Source organism: Stegodyphus dumicola, chromosome X2, assembly GCF_044657685.1.
Source record: "Stegodyphus dumicola isolate Sdum_Otavi_A_Nest chromosome X2, ASM4465768v1".
Classification (NCBI taxonomy): domain Eukaryota; kingdom Metazoa; phylum Arthropoda; class Arachnida; order Araneae; family Eresidae; genus Stegodyphus; species Stegodyphus dumicola.
In genome coordinates, this window is record NC_140781.1 from 178,053,021 (window position 1) to 178,077,305 (window position 24,285).

General features: G+C 33.5%; 1 protein-coding gene across 1 annotated transcript in view; it reads left to right on the forward strand.

Moving 5' to 3' along the window:
* LOC118187086 (integrin alpha-9-like) overlaps positions 1-24,285 on the forward strand; it is a 106,642-nt gene that overhangs the window by 77,638 nt on the left and 4,719 nt on the right. The window contains exons 16-25 of the mRNA XM_085809674.1: positions 484-644; positions 1,342-1,479; positions 2,579-2,661; positions 5,531-5,753; positions 10,084-10,247; positions 10,341-10,410; positions 13,219-13,332; positions 13,559-13,834; positions 18,113-18,235; positions 19,004-19,105. Coding sequence (XP_085665800.1) covers positions 484-644; positions 1,342-1,479; positions 2,579-2,661; positions 5,531-5,753; positions 10,084-10,247; positions 10,341-10,410; positions 13,219-13,332; positions 13,559-13,834; positions 18,113-18,235; positions 19,004-19,105 — 1,454 coding nt within the window. The remainder of the gene's footprint in view (positions 1-483; positions 645-1,341; positions 1,480-2,578; positions 2,662-5,530; positions 5,754-10,083; positions 10,248-10,340; positions 10,411-13,218; positions 13,333-13,558; positions 13,835-18,112; positions 18,236-19,003; positions 19,106-24,285) is intronic.

The window sequence follows — 24,285 nt, forward strand, 5'->3', positions numbered from 1 at the left end:
GAGTAATATAAACTCTGAATTAGACTTAACAAGGTGCTTTCTGATCAGAGTGTTAAAAAAAAATCGCTCGGTATACATAGGCGCGTCAGGCATATTTAAGGTAATAATCAAGGAAATAAAATTGTCTAATGGCCCAGAAGTAACATCGGATCCCACAAATTCCTTTGTGTTGGTAAAACAGGGAAAAAGGGAAACTTTTTCTTTCCTAAATTCTTGAACGTGAAAGAAAATCTAGTTCATTTAACACTTTAAAATAGATTTTAATATTTATCAGGAGATAAATGGTGATGAATATATATGCAGTTGGATAGATAATTGCATAAATAATTTTAGTCCAATATAAATATAAAAGGCCTGAATTTTATAATGTGTATAATATCATATTTGTTATAAAAAGGTCTTCCATGTCCAATTCTATTATTTTACCAAACCGTAGACATACTATAATATTAATTTGCTGAACAACATTTTTATCTTTTGCAGAATTTGAAAATGATTTATTTGTGGAACATCCTAGTCTTACAAATGTAGTAACTCCCAGAGGATTCTTCCATCGCAATAATAAAGCTGTGCATTCGGTTAAACAAAAAATGAACTTAAGTATTGGGATAACTGAGTGTATACGAGAAGTTTTATATATTCGGGTAAGCGAAAGTTTATTATAAAATTTTCCTGTAATGTCTAATAATTCAAGTTACTGAGTGTACATGACTATTACTATTGTAGTGACTTTCAAAAGGGAAAAAGAATATTATCAATGTCAGAGTAAATTTTGTATACGTATGTGAGGTATTAATAATGTGCCAGACCAGAATTATGAAAAGATAAACGTCGATAATTTTATTATCTCTAAAATTACTATTGCTTGGCTCATTTTTATTCTATTTGAGAATGAGAAGAAATTCTACATCTGGCAGAGACATGAGAACAGATAGGACAGAAAATAACAATCGATTTTAAAAAAAGAAATTTTGTTGACAGATTGTTTGTATTTCAGCTTATTTTTTTAGTTGAAATTGTAATGTACACTAATGTATTCATCATAATTGTATACATTAGTATACATTACAATTGTATACATTACAATTCACAATTATACATTACAATTACAATTAATTAGTTTTGTTTTGAGTGACAATAGCCTGGAGCTGAAGCTATTCTTATTTTAAAATACTGTGAGGCACTTGCACGTGAAAGTTAATTTTTGATAATCTGCTTTAGTGTCGCCATCATTTTATTTAGTGTTATTGAAAGACATGTTGAGGTAACCATTAGTGTTTTAAATTTGTTGGGTAATATTACTTTGCCTCTAGTTTACCATCTTTTTTTCTTTTTCCATAGCCAGATATAAAGGACGTCATAACTCCAATTCAGCTACTTTACAGATATAACCTGACTGAAGCGAAAGAGAAGAATGTTGAATTTAATAAACATTATCCTATTATTGACCCTGCATCTCCTACAAACATCACTTCTGCTGTAAGTTTAGCAAATCAATATTTTAACACTTTTTACTTCTTTATGTGGTAAATAGTATTCATGTATGCAGCAAGACGAATTTACCTCCTCCCACAGTCTTTTTATAAGGCTCGAACTGGGAAAAAAAAAAAGGAACGAGAAAGATTATCAACGTTATCCTAGTAGCGCATTTTGACTCCATCATAATAATTGGTGACAGATTATTCATTAATGGAAAAGCTTAGTGTTCCCCGTTATCATCGTAATGGTAAATGTATTAAATTTTAACGAATGATTGTTGAAAAGCAAAAACAATTTGTAATACTTTTTCATTTTCAAAAATAATTGAGCAATTTCAAAAGGAAACAATACCAGTGCACAAAGAGTTCCTTTTTGCGAGTATAAGAGGATGATGTAAATTTTCATAGGGTGAAGTTTTATCATCAGAACAGTTTTAAATTTTTACGAATTTCTAGCACAGTTCTTGCCATTAGTAAGGATATTTTCATAGCATTTTGGTACATTTCTGATTCTTAGAACTCAACTTCAGGAGATTCTTCTTTTTTTTAAACTTAGTTCAATTCTTTTTGAAACTCTGTAGATTCAATGCAGAAAGATAATAGAATTTTAAACTTAACTATATTTTCTATGCAGCATAAAACTATAGCCTTTAAATTAATAAAATTCGAGGGGATTCTAAAACTAAGCCCATAGAAGTCTTATTAAAGACAAACTACCCATAACTATTTATCTCAGCTTGTAACTTATAATATTATCACCTAATCATCTAATGCATAGAATTTGAAACAGAGTACAATTAGTGGTGTTTATGAGAAACCAAAGTTATTTTAGGATCATAACATCTTAAGTCATTCCAGAAAGATTAAAGCTATGGAGGAGGGAAATCATGGGGGAAAAAATTTAGTACCAGACCCAAGCAGCCTTTAAGTTGTGTTGGAAGAAGTTAGGATTGTAATGTTTTTGACTTAATATTTCTGTATTTTGAGCCTATAAAACTGCATTTCAAATGTTAATTTACACTTTTCCTTGATGAAAAATTTCCATTTTCTTATTTCTCATTTGAGTTTTTCACATGCTTCTTTTTTTATCGCTTTTGAAGATTACATTCCAAACTGGATGTGGAAAAGATGACAAATGTCTTTCTAATTTGGTTGTTAAAGCAGAGATCATTGACAAACACAAGTAAGTCTACCAAATTCTGAATATGGAATTTTTGGTTCCTTCTGCGAATTTAATGGGCTGATTACAGCCACCAATTATATAATATAAATAATTAATTGTTACAAAATATAAATAATAGTCACTACTGTAACATTAACTGCGTATGCATCATGCGAATTGTTTTGGAACGAAGAGAACTAATTTTGTGTGCAGAATAAATTAAGGATTTTATATCTGATCTTCTAAAAAGTAATAATTCACTATTTAGAAGCAACTGAATTACATTTCGAAAAGAATTTAGTAACAGTGGGTCAAATAAGCTCGAAATTTTGTGTATAATCTTTTTAAAAGGAAATGGTTCGCTAATAAACTTTATGCATAATGTTTTCAAAAGGAAATGATTCACTAATATACTGAATGCATCATAACAAATTGAATTATGTGCTTCAGTTACAGAATGAAACGTGTTGAAGCTACAATTTCAAGCAAGTCGTCTTGCTGGTATTTCAAATAAAGAAAATAGATCATTACTTAGAGTAAATTAGTTTTTCAAATATCTTTCTCTGTCTTGAGCAACAAAGTTAGAAAAGAGTCTTTGATAAACTATTCTGGTTTACACTGGTATTGGCACACTTCTAAATACACTGATTTCCAAAAATTAAGAAAAAATTGAAAAATCGGGATAAATCGGCTAAAACTGTTCAAAATTCTTGAAATTTGGATTTGTTGCAAATAAAAGCAAACTGCATTATGCAAAAGAGTGACGCTATCATCGCCTTAACGTAAATACGATACAGCTGAAAACCAGCTGTTTAGCAGAGAATCGCTATTCAATGAAAGACGGTGTATTAAATAATTACGAGATAGCCTAAGTGTTAAAATGAGCTTGAGGTAATATTTGCCAGCAAAATTGCGTTATAGAGCTATACGCCGATAAGAAGGTTTTCAGCAATAGTCTGACTTTGCGAGACGGCGAAATGCCGACTGTCCTGTGGTTCCGGTTGTGAAACCTATTTTCTAACTACTGGTTCAGCCCCTTGAAAACTAACCGAAAACATGCCAAAAGAGATAATACTTCTGCAAATGTCCAGTATTTGCAACTTAGTGCAAGTCTCAACAGGACTACAACTCCATCCGAGTTTAGAACCGCGCTTATTTCTGCTAGAGCAAGAACAGTATCAGCAACGGCATTACGCAGAAGCTGCACGAGTAAGGTATGTATGCTAGGCAAACGGCATTGTACAAACGCAGAAGCGTTTGAATTGAACACATAGTCATGTAAACCGGGCTGATAATCACTAGAGGTCTGTTCTGTTCACTGGTGAGTCCCGCTTTGCTTTATAGAGTGATTCTTGTGCTTTAGTATTGGAGAGGAGCAAACACTCGATATCTTCCATTTAACTTACGGAAAAGGAATACCTATGCAGCAGGAAGTGTTCTTGTGTGGGATGGAATATCTTCTGGTTGCGCTTACAGACCTGTATGTGTGCCATATGAAACTTAATGTTTATAGGTACAGAGACGACATACTGGATACTGTTGTCCATCCATATGCTGCCACAGTTGGCAAAACCTTTATTTTGCAGGCAGATGATGCCTGTCCTCAAACTGTTTGTTTCATACACCAATTTCTTGAAGAAGGTATTTTAATCCAAGTGGAATGGACAACACGGATCTACCGAACGTAATCCCGTTGCGCATGCGTGGGACACGCTCGGGAAGCATGTTTCTGGCTTTCAACCCCCTCCCCAAATCCCAGGTAGGCTTAGATATGCATTACGTGATCAATGGGCATTGCTACCCACACATCTCATTGAGAACATCATAAACAATTTACAGTCAAAAGTCTTTAATCCGGACTCGTCGGGACTTCGGCGATTCCGGATTATCGGTTTTCCCGGATTATAGATCATCAGTTTAAATCTGGTAAGATGGCATGCAGAAATTGTAAAATTAAAAATATGAAACCGTAATTTATGAAATAAAGAGCAATTATCATCTAAAGGGTATCAAAATTTACAAAAAAAAAAAAAAAAAGCTTAATATTTATTTGTTTACTTTATTAAACAACTTTCAACGCGCGCATGCGTAAAGCATACATGACGCATAGTCGAAATTAGAAAATTGCAACCAGAAAACTATTTGATGTGTATTCGTGATATTTATAATGACGTGGGATTTGATTTAAATTATATCAAAGATGGAGCACATCGAGATGAAATTTAATAAGGAATTATAAGCCGAATAAAATAAAAACATCTGCCCTGAAGATAAGGATAGTGCTGATAGATCAACTTCCAGTTCATTGCGCGCCGCGACGTCCCCCCCCCCCGCAGAGCAGTGTGAAATTGATAAACAGATTTCGGAATGGTTAGAGAAACAAAGGATATAATTGGCGGGAACAGTTTGGAAAGTTTGCGGTTTTCCAATTTTTCTTATATGTAACATTAATAAGTATATTCCTTTCTGATAGTTCTCCATAAAAGGCACATTCTTCTCAAGGCAGAGAACTTAAGTTTACTTTCCTACACTTTTTATATTTAGCTTTTAATGTCATTTCTTTAAATTGTCCATAATTTATTGGGAACGAGCTGAACAATGGATAAATTATACTGAGTATTGAACAAGAAAATTATGAAAATGTCCTATAATATAAAATTCTTAAATACACATGCTTTGAAATTTTACTTTAATCATTTTTTACCTGTAAACAATAAACAAATTTGACTTATTTGTAAATATTTCAAAGTAAACTATGCGTAAGATTTGAGAAAAAATTATTTTGCTTGGAATTTTATTATTCATTTATATTTGCACTTATTCTGCTTTGTAATTTATGTTATTAGTCTTTTCTGGTTTTTAAATTGTTTCCCGAATTTTCACCCTCTAGGCTCATACCTGTCATCATTGGAAAAGTTTCCACAATAACTATAGCTATAAAGATTGTGAACTTAGGTGAACCTGCATACTTGTCTGAACTACTCATTTATCTGCCACCTGAAATGCCCAGCATAAATCAGGATTTCTGTTCTACTCTTAATGACCAGCAAAATCAAAGGAGCAATGCCAGTCTTATTTGTGAACTTGGGAATCCTTTAAAGAAAGACTCAGAGGTTATAAATTATTCCTTTCACATTTCATATTAGTTATCTTTCTTTTAGCATGTCTTTTAGCATGTCTAGGCCTTGAATCATTAGAAATTTCTTACGTTTGTCTTATAGCAGTCCTGTGAAAGTTAAAATTACTTCCGCTCTACTTTTCATCTGTTCACATTTCACATTTTTATGCAATTTTTCTGTTTCTGAGTATCTTACAATGATTAATTATGCAGGGTTAAAAAACAGATTTTACTGCTTACAAAATTATTTTTTGCAACATAAAAAATATATAATGCATCACTATATAAGAAAGTATGAAAGTTTATTATGACGAAATTTTAAATTTACTATGCGGAAGTTTTTTGACATATATTTATCAAAATTATTAATTCAAAATTTTATGGCTCTAAGTACCGTTGTTTTATCACAGTGCGAGAAACATACATACATTTATAGAGATTTTTCATTATTTAATTTCTTTAACTATAACACAGGGCAATAATATTTGGTGACAATAATCTGAAAAGTGAAATGTGCATTTAAAGTTTTCGACGCAAAATGCCAAAACTAAATTAATAGCCTTCCTGGGCTAACGACCTTCGCGCTAAAAAGTTACAAGGGTAATAAAAATTATTTATTAATAACAGACAGAAAATACAAAAGGGAATTAAGAGGCATACTTGCCTATTTTTTTTTTTTTTTCAATAATCACCAAATTAGTAAAATTTTCAATAATCACCAAATTCGGCGTGTTATTGTGTCTTAATCACCAAATGTATTTAAGCATTTATATGAACTAAGGACCAACTTGTTTAATCCGGCTTTGAGGAAATCACGTCCCTGCCCATTGAGCCAGTTCTCAGCGCTGTTTTCACATCACTGTCCAGAGAGAACCTCATTTCAGATTAAATGTTCCTTAAATTTCGAAAAAGAAAATAGTCACTGGGGGCTAAACCTGGGCTATATGGTGGGAGGTGACTCCAGACTTCCCACTTAAACTTTTGCAGCAATTCTTGAGTTTGTCGAGCAATATGGGCCAGACATTGCCATGCAGGAGGATGACACCATCACTCAATATGCCAGGGCGCTTGCCTCGGATGACTTCACATAACCTTGTATAAGTGGCACAATAATCAACAGTAACGGTATGGCCATCCTCCAGGTACTCGATCAAGACAACGAACCACGGCTCGCACTTCCAAGTGAAACCACTTTTCTAAACGTCTTGCCATTTCAATCGTTCTGACGCATCTGCGAACTTGCCTTACTTACCCGCACAACGTTGCTAGACAACTAGTGACATCTGCCTACCCTTTGGGAATAAAGTATTTCCTCCATTACTTTTCAAATGCTGATGCTTGTAACCTTTGTTTTGGATCCATAAATGGATCCCGTAGTCGTATACAAATTTTGATGCAGACTTGCAAACAAACTGTGGGGTGGCTGATGTCTGTCGGAGAAGCGTTCTCGATAAATGCGTGCAGCGGCTTGTCGATTACCTTCAGCTATTCCATACACAAAGTCTATGTCCGCAAACTCTACGTTCGTACTGCGTACCATACTCTTCATATGGTACCTACAGCTCGAATTAGGTAATCCTCACTTTCCACTAGCACTCTCCTGTACAGCATCCCTGACAGCGTAAAATGACATTTCTGAGCATGGGTTCCTATGCAATTCTTAATCCTTAATGATGTGCCTTACCTCCCACAGAAGTTTGTCGTAACATTTACAAGAGATCCTGTAGATTGAATTATTTGAAAAGTGTCTGTGTTCAACGTGTCTTGAGCGCCGAGTCCTTCCCCACCTTTCGTCTGCAAAGGGTTCAGTTACTCCTCGCAAGACTCCCCTGCATAGGTGCTACAATCAAAGAAACTCCCGGTGTGTTTGAACATGTCCGGCAATTAATGGTCCGTCGGTGTCGGGCATGTTTGGCGTCTGATGGTGCAAACTTCGAGCACCTGTTGTAACATTGAAGCTGTCATACACCATTTGTATTTATGTCCAATAAATGTTTCAAATTAATCACTCTCTTGATTCCTTTCCCATCTTCTAGCTCTGCTATCACTAACCCCTGACATTTCTGGGCATGGACATGCAATTCTTAATCCTTATGATGTGTCCTACCTCCCCCAGAAGTTTGTCGCAACATTTACGTGACACCCTGTATACTTAATCTAAATGAACATCCTTTCATAGCTTTTATTATGAGGTATTTTAGAAATTGCAGCTGAAATGTCCATGTGAATGAAAAGATTAGAACTGTAAACTACGTCAATATTTTCAACTTGAAATTCAGTCTGAATAGCTACTTAATTCATGGCCTTTATTTGATATTCCAAACAAGTTAGAATAAAATTTCAGCTCCTTTATTAGGCCTTGTTATTTAACTTTTATAAAGTTTTCAGGAATGAAATCGAGTCACCATTTACATTGACTAGAATATACCCCTTTAGATCTTAGAAACCGTTTTGAAATGGCTGTGTTTGATGTCTAGCATTAATTTTTCATGCAACTTTTGAAGATACTGAAGGTTTAAATAACGCTTTTTTCCTCCGCGTGAAACCTTCGCGAGAAAGATTTTTCTATTCAGTTTCACTAAAATGATTTATCTTCTTGTGTACGATATTAAACGTAATTTTCATGAAAGATAACCACTTTGAGGAAAGAAACAACGCCAAGTTTTCTTTGGCTCACCAGCGGCCGAGCGGTAAAGGCGCTGAACGCTTGTAGCTCGACCTGAGTTCGATTCCAGGTAAATGGGCTAGCTGCATGGACATTTTCGTAATTTTCGCCATGTACAACACGAATGCAAGTCGCTTTCTTTTAGAAAGACTAAGAAGGTATCCCTCCACTAAAAATCCACTAAAACTAAGAAGGTTACAACAGTGCTTTGTCATAATAATTACACGTATACAAAAAATAGGTGCTCGTATGTTTAGCACAATTCTTATTCACATATCATTCTGTACAATTCCTATATAATTATTCATTATTTCGTACAATACTAGCTAGCATATCATTACATAATATTTTATGAACAATCTGAGGCAAATGTGATCAATAAGAACAATAGAGATATTTCTAAAACGAAGCATTTAAAAAAACTGTATCCGATGTTAAAATTTCTTAAATGCTTAAGTTACAGAACTGATACGATTTACATATAATAATGCATGCATTCAGTTTTTCATCTTTTTTTTAAACGCCTACCTGACATCATGCGAATTTCCTAACTTCACATTCGTATCACAACTAGGGAAGTGATTTCTGAAATGGACCTATGGTCTTCAACTGCGAAATTCGCATAGGTGTAATGCTAAAAGGAACGTGTGAGAGGTCTTCAATAATAAGTGTTATGTTTACATTGTCATGTAACCATTGAATTGAAGTGTTTGAATTAATTTAGTTAGTTAATTTAATTAATTTAGTTAATTTAATTAAGTGTTTAATTGAAGTGTTTGAATAGATTTTGGGTTTTCACACATTTTTGTATTGCAACGAATAGGAATTTGCAAACAAATAAAACATGCTTTTTTTTTTTCTGAGATCCTGATTATTCATTAAATGTGGCCTTTAAGCTGATTTAATTACATTTGTGATAAAATCACTGGGCATCCCCCATTTGTAGTTAATGCCTGCTGTAAATGAATATCATTACCATATTTGGGGTGAACATATCATATACTCAGCCCCCTTCCTGTCAAGAAATAATACTTATAATTTCTTTTTCTTGTAGAGTGGGCTCTGGCATATGCTTACATGCATAATTTTACACGTGAAGCCGTTTTTATATTCAGAACAGTACATTTTAAAAATGTAGCCAAGCTGTTTAGAATTAAATAAATGTGTAGAAGTCTTCATTGCATTCAAAGTAGTTTCACAGCCTTTTTATTTTAGGTTGCTTTCCTTAGAAATTAAAATTCTGGCTAACTGATTTCTTAAGGACTTTTGCAATAAAGTATAATGAGCCTAAATATTTAACTCCGAAAACTAAATGGTAGTGTTATAATTCATGCCATTTGATGAAAATAATGATACAGAAAATTTACTGTTCTAATGTTATATTTTAAGTTGCAAAATTCGATAACATTTTTAATATATTAAGTTAGAAGGTTTTTGAACATCCTTATTGAGATCGTTTGTATAAACAGGATCCTTATTGAGATCATATATGTAATATTTTATTCTGTAAATAATATATTTAATCTGTTTGTTAGAACTTGTAGGCTGGAAGATGAACTTGACGGTTTTATATGAAGTTTTATTTTTCATTTTAATTGTCTAATGTAATTGTATAATTTATTTGAATATAATTTGATGTGTTGTATTTATTTTCTTCTAGGTGAAGATACAAATAAAGCTTGATGTTTCAAAAATTCCTACGGATAAAAAGAAAATTGATATATTTCTTGAAGCCAACACAGCAAGTACTGAAATTGAGCCAGTGGATAACACTTTAAATATTCCTATACATTTTAAAGCTATAGCAGATATAAGTATAACTGGGTAAATATGGTATTTTTCGAATTATCATTTCGGTGTGATTTTTTAAATAGATTAAGTCGTAAAAATTTTGAAATGTCTTTTCCTAAATTTTAGTACTCCATCTCATGAGCAGATCCCTTACGTTGAGGAAATAGATACAGTATCCATAAGTCACACATATTTTGTAAGTATTTATTATCTGCTATTCCACTTCTCTAGCTCTGTCTCCTGTACTATTGTTAAAATTAAGCAGCCTAAACAAATGCTTATGCTGTCAATGTACCTCATACGTTAACCAGGTTCTTGGAATATGAATATCTGACGTCCAAAATCATTTTTCTGTGTATGTTTATAACTACTGCTTATAAAATATGTAGCTTTCCACTGAAATTTCTGCATTTAAAATTATATATAAACTGTAAGAATGAAAAGTTATACTTTATTTGCATGTGATGCTGCTAAATATTAAAACAATACATGGTACACCAAACTCAGTACCTGGTATGATTTTTCTTTTATGTTGTAGAGCCCACCAGCGGCTGAGCGGTAAAGTCGCTGAACACTGGTAGTTCGGTCCGAATCCGTTCGAATCCTGCGAACAGGCTGGCTGCATGGGCGTTTTCGTGGTTTTCCCCATGTGTAACGTGTATACGAGCCAGTTCCCTTTAGAAAGTCCTCCACGAAGGCATCCCTCCTCTTAGGCAGATAACCCTCGAGGCTTTGCCATTATCACACACACACACACACACACACACACACACACACACACACACATCTTTTATGTTGTAAAACGTTCTAAATTGTTTTCACCTATTATGCTACCACTGGAAAGTGCTTAGGGCAATAGTTCTATATCCATAGAAAACTGATACTTATAGGTTATTGATGTATAAAATTTTGACTGTTTCCAGTAGTGCATATTATCCATATGCCAACATACAAGTTAATTCATTTTCATATTGTCATTAATAGGAAAATGAATTAACTCGTATGCATGTAACATCAATTCAATAGGATGACCCACTTTTGCTGATCTTATTGAATAACTACCTAGTTATTCAATAAGATGACCCACTTATAGCTTTGCTGCTACATGACAGCACTTCAGCACTGCCCCAAGCATATTTAAGTTCCATGTTAAATATACTTGGGGCAATACTACTCATGATAAATACATCAAATTGCTATCTGTTTCTAGTCCTCTCGCCACAACTTTACTACTATTTAACGTGATTATTTTAAGCTCATTGTACTTAAGTTTATATATCTGTTGCTTTTTCATTATCAAGAATAAATTTAAAGAATATTGTCAGATCATTTACCTTAAACTTCCACCTCCAGAAGTTTTGAAAAGAGCAACCCTATGCCTTTTAGCTGTCAGATGCCTCCCTTAATTCTATAAATTCTGAAGCTTGGTGCTATTGCACCAGCTCTAGCGACGGCCTAGAGAAAGAATATTATCTTCGTCTTTCTTGCCTTAAATGTAGACATTTCAGATGTAGATGTAATAAAAATTTCCTTTTGTTCTTGAAATTTCGAATTAGTATCGTTGAATTTCGTGAATAGGTATATTCAATAAGCTAGTGTCACAAGAAATAAAAGTCGGAAACGATTTACAAATATAGCATAATGGTATATAAGAAAATTATCAAAATAGATTTCTTATGTTCAACAAATTTAATAAAATCGTAGAAAAGTTCTTAAAATCAGTAATAACAGTTAAGCTTCTATAACCATAGAGCTTCTATTCAAAGCAGTAGTCATGAAATTATAAATTTAATATTATGTAAAATTATTACATTCTAATGTACGTTTATAATACTAGTTTAATAATGCTTTTCACCTTCCTACGTAAGGCTAATTTGAGGTATAACATTCTATTGAATACATCTGACATCTCCAACGGGATGGTATTGCTCACTTTGAGAAAAGAACAGCGGAAGGTTTTTAAACTTCCGCTGTTCTAGAGTTGCAGCGTTTCTCAAAGTGAATACTCCTTTGCTGCTCCATGACAGCTATGATGAACTCATCATAGACGAAATTATGACAGTACTCATATTTGTGCCTTATAGCATCTAGCAAAGGAGAAATGAAAGTGATATTTGTAAGTGGGCTTTGAAAAAGCATAAAGAGGAAGTTTTACTCACCCTTTCGAAGTACTGTGTTGATTAAAGAATTTGTATGTGTGGGTAACTTTTATGCAATATTTATTGCTTATTGCAAGCAGAGGAATTCTAAGTAACTAAAATTTAACTCGCGATACAGGTTACTACTTTTCCATGTATATTTTTTGCCATTTACAATAAATATTTTCATATTAAACGAGATATATGCATATTGGCTTTCGTTTACCTACTTTTTTTATCATATGTTTTAAGTGCAATCCTCATGTCTTCCCGAACTAAAAAAAAATAATTCTGGAAAAGCTGTGGCTGCAAATTTCCACCTGCTGCACTATGTTTCCAAGATCAAAATTTTAGCGCCTTCAGTTAGCTACTAGAGGGATTATACGTATATTAGTCAGCGACGGGTTCAACGCATGGGCTTATGCGAGTTTCCCCTGTGCCCTTAAGCATTAAAATCGTATTTATAATAGTAATAAAAGCAGCAGACAAATTAATATTAGAAGGAAAAGATTTTATTGCATCCTTATTGATTGCTGACGGCTTCCTGTTACCAATAATGTGAAGTATACAACATTTTCATTTTTCTGACTATTGGTAGATCCCGAATTCTACAGCTATAGAATATTTCAGAAGTTAAAAGGGAGCATAAGTACTTAAGACGAAATCTTATACATAACTGTCATCCCAGTTGAGTTTAGTGCGAGCATGCTTGCGAAATAGATAATTTTCAGTGGAGGTCAGTATTTTAGTAAAAAAGATAAGAAGTCTTTTAACCCATATTAAGATGTAATTGTTAATATTTTTTTCTTATTTACATCAAAATGCTGAAAATGTATTATTATTAATGTGTCTCAAAATTGTTTTAGATTACAAATCATGGACCCAGCCCATTACAGATCATTGATATAATTTTATATATACCAACCTCATTTGAAGGAAAAGGTGGACTTGTCAGTTTCCTCACTTTCACCAGTTTAGAAGTAAGAAAGCTTCCCCATGGTTCTTTTTATACTTAATTCCATAGTTTTTTTTTTTTTTTTTTTTTTTTTTTTTTTTTTTTTTTTTTTTTTTTGAGTAGATCTTTATTCCTTTCTAGAATGTGTTACTTTAAAATAATCAGCTTCAGAACTACAATAAGTCATAAGTTTCCTATATCACAAATTCACTATTTATTCATTTATTTTATATATTGATAATTTCTTTTAGGCAGACAGTGGAAAACCGCTAACTATTCCAGCTAAGTGCAATGATACTTATCTTCAGATCAAGCCAGTTACTCCTCAAACAAAGAAAACACAAGGGGATGTTTTTAGGGAGGATGAATTAATTGCGCAGGAAGGAGAAAATAATGCAAAAATAAATTTTGTAAATAAAACTGAGATGGAGAAAACTGATTCTTCAAGTACTCGTGCAACTTCCCGTTCCAAAAAAAGCATTGAAAGTAAAACGAGTTCAACAAAGAAAAGAAGAGATGTAGTTATTGTAAGTATTTTAAGTGAATAAGGCACAAAGAGTATCTAAGTGTATCTATTATATAAATTACTGAATCTCAAGTATAAATTTGAATAATTATGACGTACTAAATGTTAATAATCTTAGATTTTAGTCGGTTATCATTTTTGCTTTTGTTATTATTGCATAAGTTGTTATTGATTACCATTCTGTTACAAGAATTAAAATGATACTAATGCATTGTTGTTAGGAGTAGGAAAACACAATATTTTCAAAGGAACAGCATGTTTAAAGATAAATTTCTCTGCATATAAGGATGCCGATTTCCGAACTCTTTAATGACAACTGTTGTATGGGGAAAACAAAACAAAACAAAAAAAGATGACTAAGGAAGACATCTTAACCACACATCATTATACGTCAAATGCGTACCTGAATTACTTCTGAAATAATGACATGGTCAGTAGTCTGTTCCAGTGAATAACCATTTCGAAAAAATGTTTCTTCGGTGACTTACTTTATGGTAGCTAAGTCTGCACAATACTGCTTTGCTGTTAGATATAAAAATATTGAGTCTATCTTAATCAAAAGAGAATTTTCTGAAGAAAGTATATGGCATCTGAATAATGAGCACAAATTCTAAAATTAGGAAAATATTAAAAATTTGAAGCGAAATTTGAAGATACAATTTTTTGCTAACTTATATGATAATGTGAAAAGTAATTTTAAGCATATTAAACATTTTTGTTAATTTAGCTAATCTTTTTAGCCTGTAATCTGTTTATTATGTCCGAAATTATATGTAATAGGGCCTGAGGAAATGAACTAATTTTCTGGACAACGGTTTGAAGGAATATGGTAAAAATATGCATAACCTTTGTTACGAGTAGAAACAGGAAATGCACCGAACTGCAAATTATTAAGACTTTATTTATGTCTTAAAAATTGCATTAGAAAGAGTGTTACCATTACAAATAATTTTAGCATGGGTACTTTTGCGTTAAGCTATACTCGCCGACACACCTCCAAAAATACAACTCTGACTCTGATTCCTGCAAACATTCGACAACCAAAGCTGCTTTAGATTCTTATACAATTTTTTATTTGTTTTCGTATTAATGATCTCTGTCTCATTTTTGGAGATAGGAATGATTATGTATTTTAAATTTAAACTTTAGACCAATTAGAAGAAGCATCTGTATGCGCTACGCAATTTTTAATATACTCTTGGCGGATAATGCTCGTGAAACGTTTATTTGTCTCGTATTTATTTTTACTGCATTTTTACTTCATTTTGCAACTTGTGTTTACTAGACATGCCAGGAAATGAAGCAATTCTTCATTTCTAACCTTACGGTACTTTACCGAAAATTCGCGAGTGTTCTAGTTCTCACACAATAAAACTGTTTACGACGAAGATATACAAAGGAAATCTAATGTCAGCAATACCCAATGAAGTATTAGGACAATAGCTTAGAAACGGTTTGAGAGAAGGCACTAGCTTTCTTATTTAACAAAGTCCGTATAAAGGCAGAGACAGTTGCTGAGAATAACAATCTTATGCAATTGCCAAACAATGAGTCGGAAAGTAATAATAAATAAGTAAAAACCATGTGTTCTCGATCGGCTGATACCGAAAATATATTTCATCACCGAAAGACGCTAATAAATTGTTAGCGGCATATCCGCGGACACCGACTAATCTAAAAGTACGTAATATTGCAGTCGTGCATGGAAATTTCGCATAATATGCTGCAATATAGTGACATGTCAAATGCCAACAATTAATTTCAACACGATATTATTACAGCATACCTTAAACATCATAATTGTAATGTTCTTCAAAGTTCCCCGACAGTTTTACTTTTCTGGTTTTGATGGTTTTACCAACTGACTCTACTTTCCTTTCCATAGGTCACTCATTAAGTGTATGCGACCGAACTTTTCTACATCCAAGAGATTAAATTAATTGTTATATATGTAGAATTTACTTTCAAAACACACACGGTGAGCACGTCTATTGCATTATTAAATGCTTTATTTTACTAATAAGAAATAGATAAAAGTAATAAAAGGTAAGTTAAGTAAAAATTAATATTGCAGGTGATGTCATGATAGTTATACTCAGTCCACACAGGATTCATGTAATGATGAACATTTCTCATACACTCGTAACAACCACAGCTATCTTTAGAAAATATGATCGGCTTGGCTACAAGGAACTTAAACATCGAAGGAAACCGTCTGTTTCCACCAACTCTTGGAGGATTTACAAGCCGTCTGCTTGCCTCCGCTCCTCTCCATGTCTGGACGCTATCTAGCGTTGTCTCGACTGCTCCGCACTGTGCTAAGTTGGGATGACGTAACCTCACTAGGTATTCGCTAAGTTAGCATCGGTCGTCGATGATTTCCACATATATGAAATCGGTCAACTGATGTAGCTATATTGCAGAGTATTTTACAAAATTAGCAATTATCATTTGAGAACTGGGTGGAATCCAAGGATCATTCCATCGCCTGGAATGCTCTGAATCAAATTAGTATGGGTTATAAAAAGTTAACCCTCGTAGGCTTTATCATAGTTGAATAATCCAGCCATTACTTCACAGGTCTTGCTTGCACTTCCTCCTCTCCTTCTTTTGATTACTAGCATAACGCTAGCGGATTTCGAATCCATTACTTCACTCATTATTAAAAAAAAAAAAAAAAAAAAATGTGAAGAACATCCATGTGTGCTCCTTTTATGTTCTCTAATCACTAACAGCAGGTCTTTTATGTTTTGACTTCTTTCCTTTTCGTTGCCATGAAGATTGCACAGTAAATTAATACACTGCTCGACATTGAAAATGCAACACCAAGAAGGAGTGGTCAGAAAGTGATGAAATTTGGAAAAAAGACAAAGAAAGCAAGTAGCAATAAGTGATCTTTATTTCAAAATGATAATCAAAATACAGAGCGAGAACGGCATCGGCTCAGTAGGATGTAGGTCACCGCGGACAGCGATGCACGAAGAAACACGTCTAGGCATAGAGTCAGTAAGAGTGCGGATGGTGTCCTGAGCGATGGCTCTCCATTCCCTTTCAACCATTTGCCACAGTTCGTCTTCTGAACGAGGCAGGGGCAGAGTCTGCAAACGGCGTCCAATCACATCCCACACATGTTCGATTGGTGACAGGTCAGGAAAGTACGGTGGCCAGGGAAGCATCTGTATACCTTGCAGAGCATGTTGGCGGATGCGAGCACTGTGTGGTCGGGCGTTATCCTGCTAAAAATTCCATTAGACTGCCCCTAAAGGTAGGGGATTGCTACCGGCCGCAGTACATTATCCAAGTATCGTTGGGCCGTCATAGTGCCCTGAATACGAACTAGATTTGACCTGGAATCGTAGACAATAGCGCCCCAAACCATTATGCCACGTTGTCGCGCCGTGGGGCGTTCCACAGTTACTGCCGGATTAGATCTGCCTTCACGTCGACGTCACACACCTATGCGGCGACTGTCACTGAATAAACAGAAGCGTGACTCATCTGAGAACACGACGTTTCGCCATTCTGTCATCCACATCGCTCCAGTCCGGCACCATTCTAAACGTTGGCGTCTACGCAGTGGGGTCAATGGCAATCTTCTTAATGGACGCCGTGAGTGCAGGTCACGTTCAACCAATCGACGGGAAATGGTTCTGGTCAACACGGGAACATCCAGGGTATCTTGCTCATGCTGCAGAATCGCGGCACAAGTGACTTGCGGAACCGCCACAGCTTGTCGGCGGATGCGTCGATCCACGCGTGCTGACGTCACTCTGGCTGCACCTGCACCCCTCCTTCTTCCCACATTTCCTTGTTCCAACCATGTTCGCCATCGCCGACGCACCATGCTCGCATCCATGTGGGTATGAGCTACGATTTGACGTAAGGACCAACCCGCCCTTCTCAGTCCGATCACCACACCCCTGTAAAATCGTCTATCTGCTGGAAGTGCCTTCGTTGACGGCGGCCTGCTTTCCTTCCCTTATATCTTACTTCACGTGCGTCGGAGAGCTGCGCATTTCACATCATTCGCATAACTCAGTGACGTGCTTCGACTCTAAAATTTGCATAAATTTCTGACCACTCCTTCTTGGTGTTGCATTTTCAATGTCGAGCAGTATATATTCTTTGCCTGTCTGATGCGACCAAATTTATGCGATTTAAGTAGTTTTCGTTTAGGAAAATATTCTCTGCTGAGGAAAGGAAATATTGGATTGTTTGATGTTAAGTATCATTAATTCCTCATTATTATGCACTAAAATTCAAAATGTTTTTCTTTTAGAATTGTGAAACTGCACATTGCATGGCCATTCAGTGTTCTGCTTCTCCATTTTCGGACATTAGGAAATTTGCTAGGATCGCAGTTTCAGTACAAGTGAATCTATCGGTACTCAATGAAGTTCTAGTAAGTTTTGATTATTTACAACACGTTTTCACAAAAGAATTTATCAATTTTTATAAATTAAGCTATTTTGATTAGTGAAATTGTGATAGCAACCACTAATGTCTATGAATATATGTGTTCTTTAATTCAGATTTTTGCTTAAAAAATAAGTCCATCGCTTTTCAGTTAAATTTAGAACGTCTTAAAATAATATCAGACTGGTGGTTAGTTCTCTAAATTTGAATGTTGTCATTTTACTCAGTGCTTGTATGATTGAAATGTTTCTGTGTACATTTTCAGCATGTAGCGAGGATTATGAATAAACGAAATATTTTGTACATGTTGCATCCTCAGTAGCAAATAATAAATATTTTTCAAAATAGTTAAAAGCTTGGAGAAATAACATCTTGTAGATCAGAAATAGAGAGATTTTTATTTTCACAGTTCATTGACCAAGGAGTTAAATAAGGCGCATATCCGCCACTTTTTAAGAAGAGAATTTATTTCAGATCCAAAAATTGTGAATATTTTTAAATAAGTTTTTCCTTGTTATTCAAATGATGTATTGTCAAAAAAAAGTCATCGCTGTCATTTAAATGCTAAAAAAAAAATCTATTGTGTGTATAAGCCTCAAGTGTACGTCTTAACACAAAAGCACTTCCATTGCTTTTGTAATCAATTAAAGTTTGCATTCATTTTCTGGTTTTTGATTATTATGTTTTATATTATATATATTAGTTTAGCTGTAATTTTTCCCGAGGAAAATTAATAATTAAATCTTTTTTAAAGGACCCATGGTACAGAATAGAATTTTTTACCAAAGGTGAAGTTTTTATAAGGGATGATAAAGCTGATGTTCAGCCTAAAAATCACCACCCAGATGTGACAACGGTAAGTTAGGTTTCATGTCTTTATTTATAGTCGTTTCAAATGCGGTCAAGAAGGGAAGAATGACGTTAACTACTACCTTGATGTTAATTACGAAAGGGAAAGTAAACAAGTGTGTTAGAAGTCATTAGAGGAGATACATTGTAAAAGAAAGAGATTTTTAGGTCTCTTTCAGTATCAGCATATAAGGAATAACTTAAGTTTCGTTCAGTATCAGCATATAAGGAATAACATATAAGGAATAATGGAGCTGGAAGTGGGTGGTTTAAAAACAATTAAAGATACTTTTTTGTATATTATCTGATGAAATTTTCCCAAATATTAGAAAATAATTACTTTTATTTATTAATTCTTTTCTTTCATTTTATAATAGTTTATTGCTTATCAGTACAAAAACTGAGGTAATTAAAAATAAGCTTTTTAATAATATAGTACATAAGCATTAATAATAAAGTACTTATAGTTTCTACAAGTTATCAACATCATTAATGTAGTTAATGAAAACCATTTGAAAGCAAAATATGATTTGCATTAGTGAATTATAGTTGAGAATAATAGCCCTCATTGTTCTGAATATTATTGGAATGATTTAAAGATTAACTCTGATAGTATCTTAAGGTGGTTTTGCAGTCAGAAAAACGAAAATATAACTCATTTTGATTCACCATTCTTTACTTTAGAAATGCCGAATATCTGTTTGCCATACACTTGATTTAAATAGGGAGTAAGTGTTTTAATTCAGATGATAATATTAAGCATTGATTAACATTTCCTGTAACTGCTTTCTAATTAAGCTTCCTATGAGCAATCTGCTTAATTTTGGGTCGTAGCCTTTATTTTTAGGCCAGGATATGAGCATAATGTTAATCTACCTTTAAACAATGGAATTTTTTTCAGCCCTCTGGCATGAAATTGCGTAGTAATAATAATCTTAGCATCACTAAGAATCATTTTCGGGATTCTCACATTGATTTTCCCCCAGATATATTAAAAGTTCTAAGTGACGAGCATAAACAATGTGTGTATATATGTATATGTATATATATATATATATATATAAAAGTAGCAAGACAACATGAATAAGAAAGACCTTAGTGGTCAAGAATTTTGCGCATTGAACTGCAATTTTTTTTTTTTTTTTTTTTTAATTTAGGAATAAGAGGGACGTTTAAAAGCTTATGCTAAAAAGAACATTTGACTCTATAGTTCCTTAGCAAAAATGTAAAATCATTCAATAACGAGAAACAATAATAAAGTAGTAAAAGCAATCTCGTAAAAACTAAATGTTAAAATTACAAGTTGAGATGATTTCAAAATCAAAAAGGGTGAGAAAAAATTAATAAATTTTAACTCACAAATAATTTTAAAAGGACTTTTGTAAAATTTAAACATATTACAAAAATACATGATATGAACAAAAAATTGCAACAAATGGTAAATAGCTCAATTCGAGGTTTGAGACGGATTTTATGAAGGGAAAAGCAGCTCAAAACTCGAATCAAGTTAATACCTATAGCACATTTCGTCAAACGATTATAATTGAGACTATAAACGCATTTTCACTAATAGAAAATTCCAACTTAATGATCTAAAAAAGTTAGGTAAGTCTCCATTATATCGCTTTTTTCCCGACGCTTCGTAATTTAAATTAAAAATGTAAAACTTACTATTTAACAAGAAAAGCTTTACAAGAAAGCTCAGTTATGCAAAGGTGCAATTAAAATAAAATAGCTAAAAGGCTATTTACGAACTGTAATTTATATTGTAAATGTAAAACTTACTATTAAACAAGAAAAAAAGCTATACACGAAAGCCTAGTTAGGCAAATGTACAAATAAAATAGCTTTAAAAGCTATTAGTCTAAAAATTACACAATTTTAAGGGATAACCCTCTAAATTGAAAATTATAAACTTTTTAATGAGAAGAACCAAAAGAAACATAATAAAAACGTATCGAAACGGGTATTGCAAAGACCAAAGAATAAAACAAAATAAGGACGAAATATACTTACGCCGAAAGCCGCTCCCATTGGGGTTAATCTGAGTTAAAGGAGACAACTGACATGGTTGACCCATCTCCAAAACCACTTTTTTTCCCATAAGGCAGCAAGTTGAAAAATCTGAGCTGCAGGCATAGTGGAGCTAGTCGACACATGGAACTGACTCCTTTTTAGCTCAAATAAACCCCAGTAAGAACGACCCTTTAAACATAAAATGATCAAAATAGCTACACAGGGTTACCTTAAAACGCAGCTTTCTATAGGAGTGTTACCAGATAAGCAAAGTAGTTAAATTTCCCCAATACGGTGAAGCTCCGTCGAAGGGGAGGGAAACTGACGAAAAAAAGGCAATAGCCAATAGTAAGCAACGGCCAAAGGGGGAGAAAAACTTGCCTTTTTTGGTTGAGGGTGTCAGAAGGTAAATGATGTAAGCTATTTTTATCAAGATGGCGTCTTGTTCAAAACTTTGTCGTGAATACATGTGAAGCTGAAAAACAAAATGGCTAATTTTTAAGAAAGTGCTAATCTGGCCGAAAGGTGTTGAAATTGGAAAAATGAGCAATTTTTTAATAAAAGGTCGTAATTCTTCGCGCTAGATGGCGGTCAAGCGCCTTGTGAAATGAAAATAGCCCTTAAAATTAATAAAAGTATAGGTATGGCAAAAAAACAGCGATATTAAATAATAAATTTAATATTTTAACTGAGAGTCTGTGCCAATTAAGAGAAAAATGGAGTCAGTAGAAGAAACTATGTTACATTTTTACACTAGATCAATTGAATTAGCCATCCATCAGTTACCTTCCTTTGGGATTTAAGTAAAAATTTCATTATCTTATTCAAATAATCTAAAATAAGATGTAAATGCCAGCTTTTTTTAAGGAATTTTTAATGATAGCTTTGGGAATAAGATTGTTTTTTAAGATTTGAATGAAGTAGAGTATTTCTTCTTGAAGGAGGTCTGCGTTATCACAGATACTTTTGATTCTATGAAGTTGTGCATTAATGGTATTGATAATGACTTTTTTAGAAATGTTAGAAAATCAATTAGTATGTTTAAGTGCATGAAAATTGAAGTCTCTGCGCTTGTCAAATATTTTAATAAGATTGTAATTGAGAATTTGAAGATCTAGGTAAACAATATCATTTTGAATAGCATTAGTGGCTTTAAGTTTGAGGCAAGTAGGGTAAATATTAGCATGTTCTAGTTTGTTAAAGTTGTTAAAGGCAATAACATCATCAATATATGTGTTGGTAATATTTTCGTTCTTCAAGATCAAGTGAAGGTACAAATTTAAATTCTTGTGTAAAAAGGAATAGCCCACAAAATGCAGTTGAGCAGTTTCCGCCCATGGGTATTCCCTGTTCTTGCTTAAAGATTGTGTTATCAAATTGCAAATAATTGTAATAATAAGTACACTTTTGAGGAAAAGTTTCCATTCTTCAAGAGAACTAATCGTGAGAATCTCCGGAAAGAAACTGGGGAGAGTGAAGAGGCTACTATGAATTTCATCTAAAGGTAAAGTAGTATAAAGGTTTTCGAAGTCGTAACATTGAATATGCTCTATTTCAAGTAAATTTAATGTCTCGAGAATTTTTTCGTTGTTATTAATCATCCAGTTGCAGTGTAGATCTTGAAAATCGTAATTATTAACAACATCCAGAGATCCAGAATTAGTTTAAGTTTCTGGGCAATCAGGTTCTTTTAGAAAGCTTTTAGCACTATTAGCAATGAATCTAAATTTGACAGGAGTTTATAAAATTTAGGAAGAGCATAGAGATTTGCAAACTTATTACAGTACAAAGTCCGAAATCCGGACTTGTCGGGACTTCGGCGATTCCGGATTTGGGATTTTTTCCGATATTAGATCATCAGTTTAAATCTAGTAAGATAGCATGTAGAAATTATAAAATTAAAAATATGAAATCGTGATTTATTGAAATAATGAAGTATTTATGAACTAAAGGGTATCAAAATTTACTTAAAAAAAAGCTTACTCTTTATTTGTTTATCTTATTAAACATTTCTTTCAATGTAAGTTGTTTAAGTTGCTTCGTTTTTTTGTGATAATACTTTCTTTTTAATTCTGTAGACAGCCATAATCTCTTGTTTAGTTACATTGTTGAAAACTGCTGTTTCGAGAATTCCGACTAACTTGTCAAACAAAATTTTCTCGTTTTCAGTAACTTCTCTAACTTTCTTCACTAACAGTAGAAGTATTTTATGGATCTAGAACCATAATACAAATTTCGCCATTCATTAATTGATTGATGATTGAAAAGCATTGTCATCGCAATGAAAAACTTCTTTTATATCATCTTCATTTATTACCGCTTCTCCACATTTCTTTACAAAATCCATTAGTTGGAAAATTTCACCTTTGTTTTGCGATATCCGAAAACCTTTAAAATTAGCGGTTAACATCATCATCAAATTTAGCTAGCCTTCACTATACATATTTGGCTGTGCATCATGAGCTTGGCGACTATAAGTTGTTCCGTTAAATTTTATCTTGCTTCTATCGCGCGGAGACAAGCCGGAATTGTATTAGTTATTTATAATGGTACTTGTGTCTATTTCTTGCACATGCTTAAGGGTTATCAGAGTTCTGAATAAAATTCCCACATATACTTAAGCCTTATTGAGGGCCGGCGCAAGTTGTCATATTTTGATAAACATGCGGTAATGAAAGAAAAGTATAATAAATAATTATTCGCCAGGTTGGCGTCAGATCAAGTATGTATGCGGAATGTTTCGGTTTGAGATATGTGTCAAGCAGATACGCAGCAACGGAGCTAACTTACTGATCGTACAAATTTATGCTAAAATGATCTTTGCTTCAATAACAAGGTATTTTACTTAGTGTCGAAGTGAAATTAATAATCGGAACTCTCCAGATGTTTTATTATGCGCGGAGGGGGAATCAAATGCGCATGCGTGAAGCCTACGAGAAAAAACGTTGATGGTTTTGAAGTCCGGATTTTTAGATCATTCCTTATAATGGACGTTCGAATTTCGGACTTTGTACTGTATTTAATTTGTTAGGACGAATTTTGAGTCTTATGCAAGGCAGTGGATTTTTTTAAAAGAATTTTAGTGTTTGAAGAAACTTGTTGATAGGCCCTAGTGCTAAGCAACTCTTTTTTGCATAAGCTCAAAATAAATGTTTTTTTCAAATAGTACTG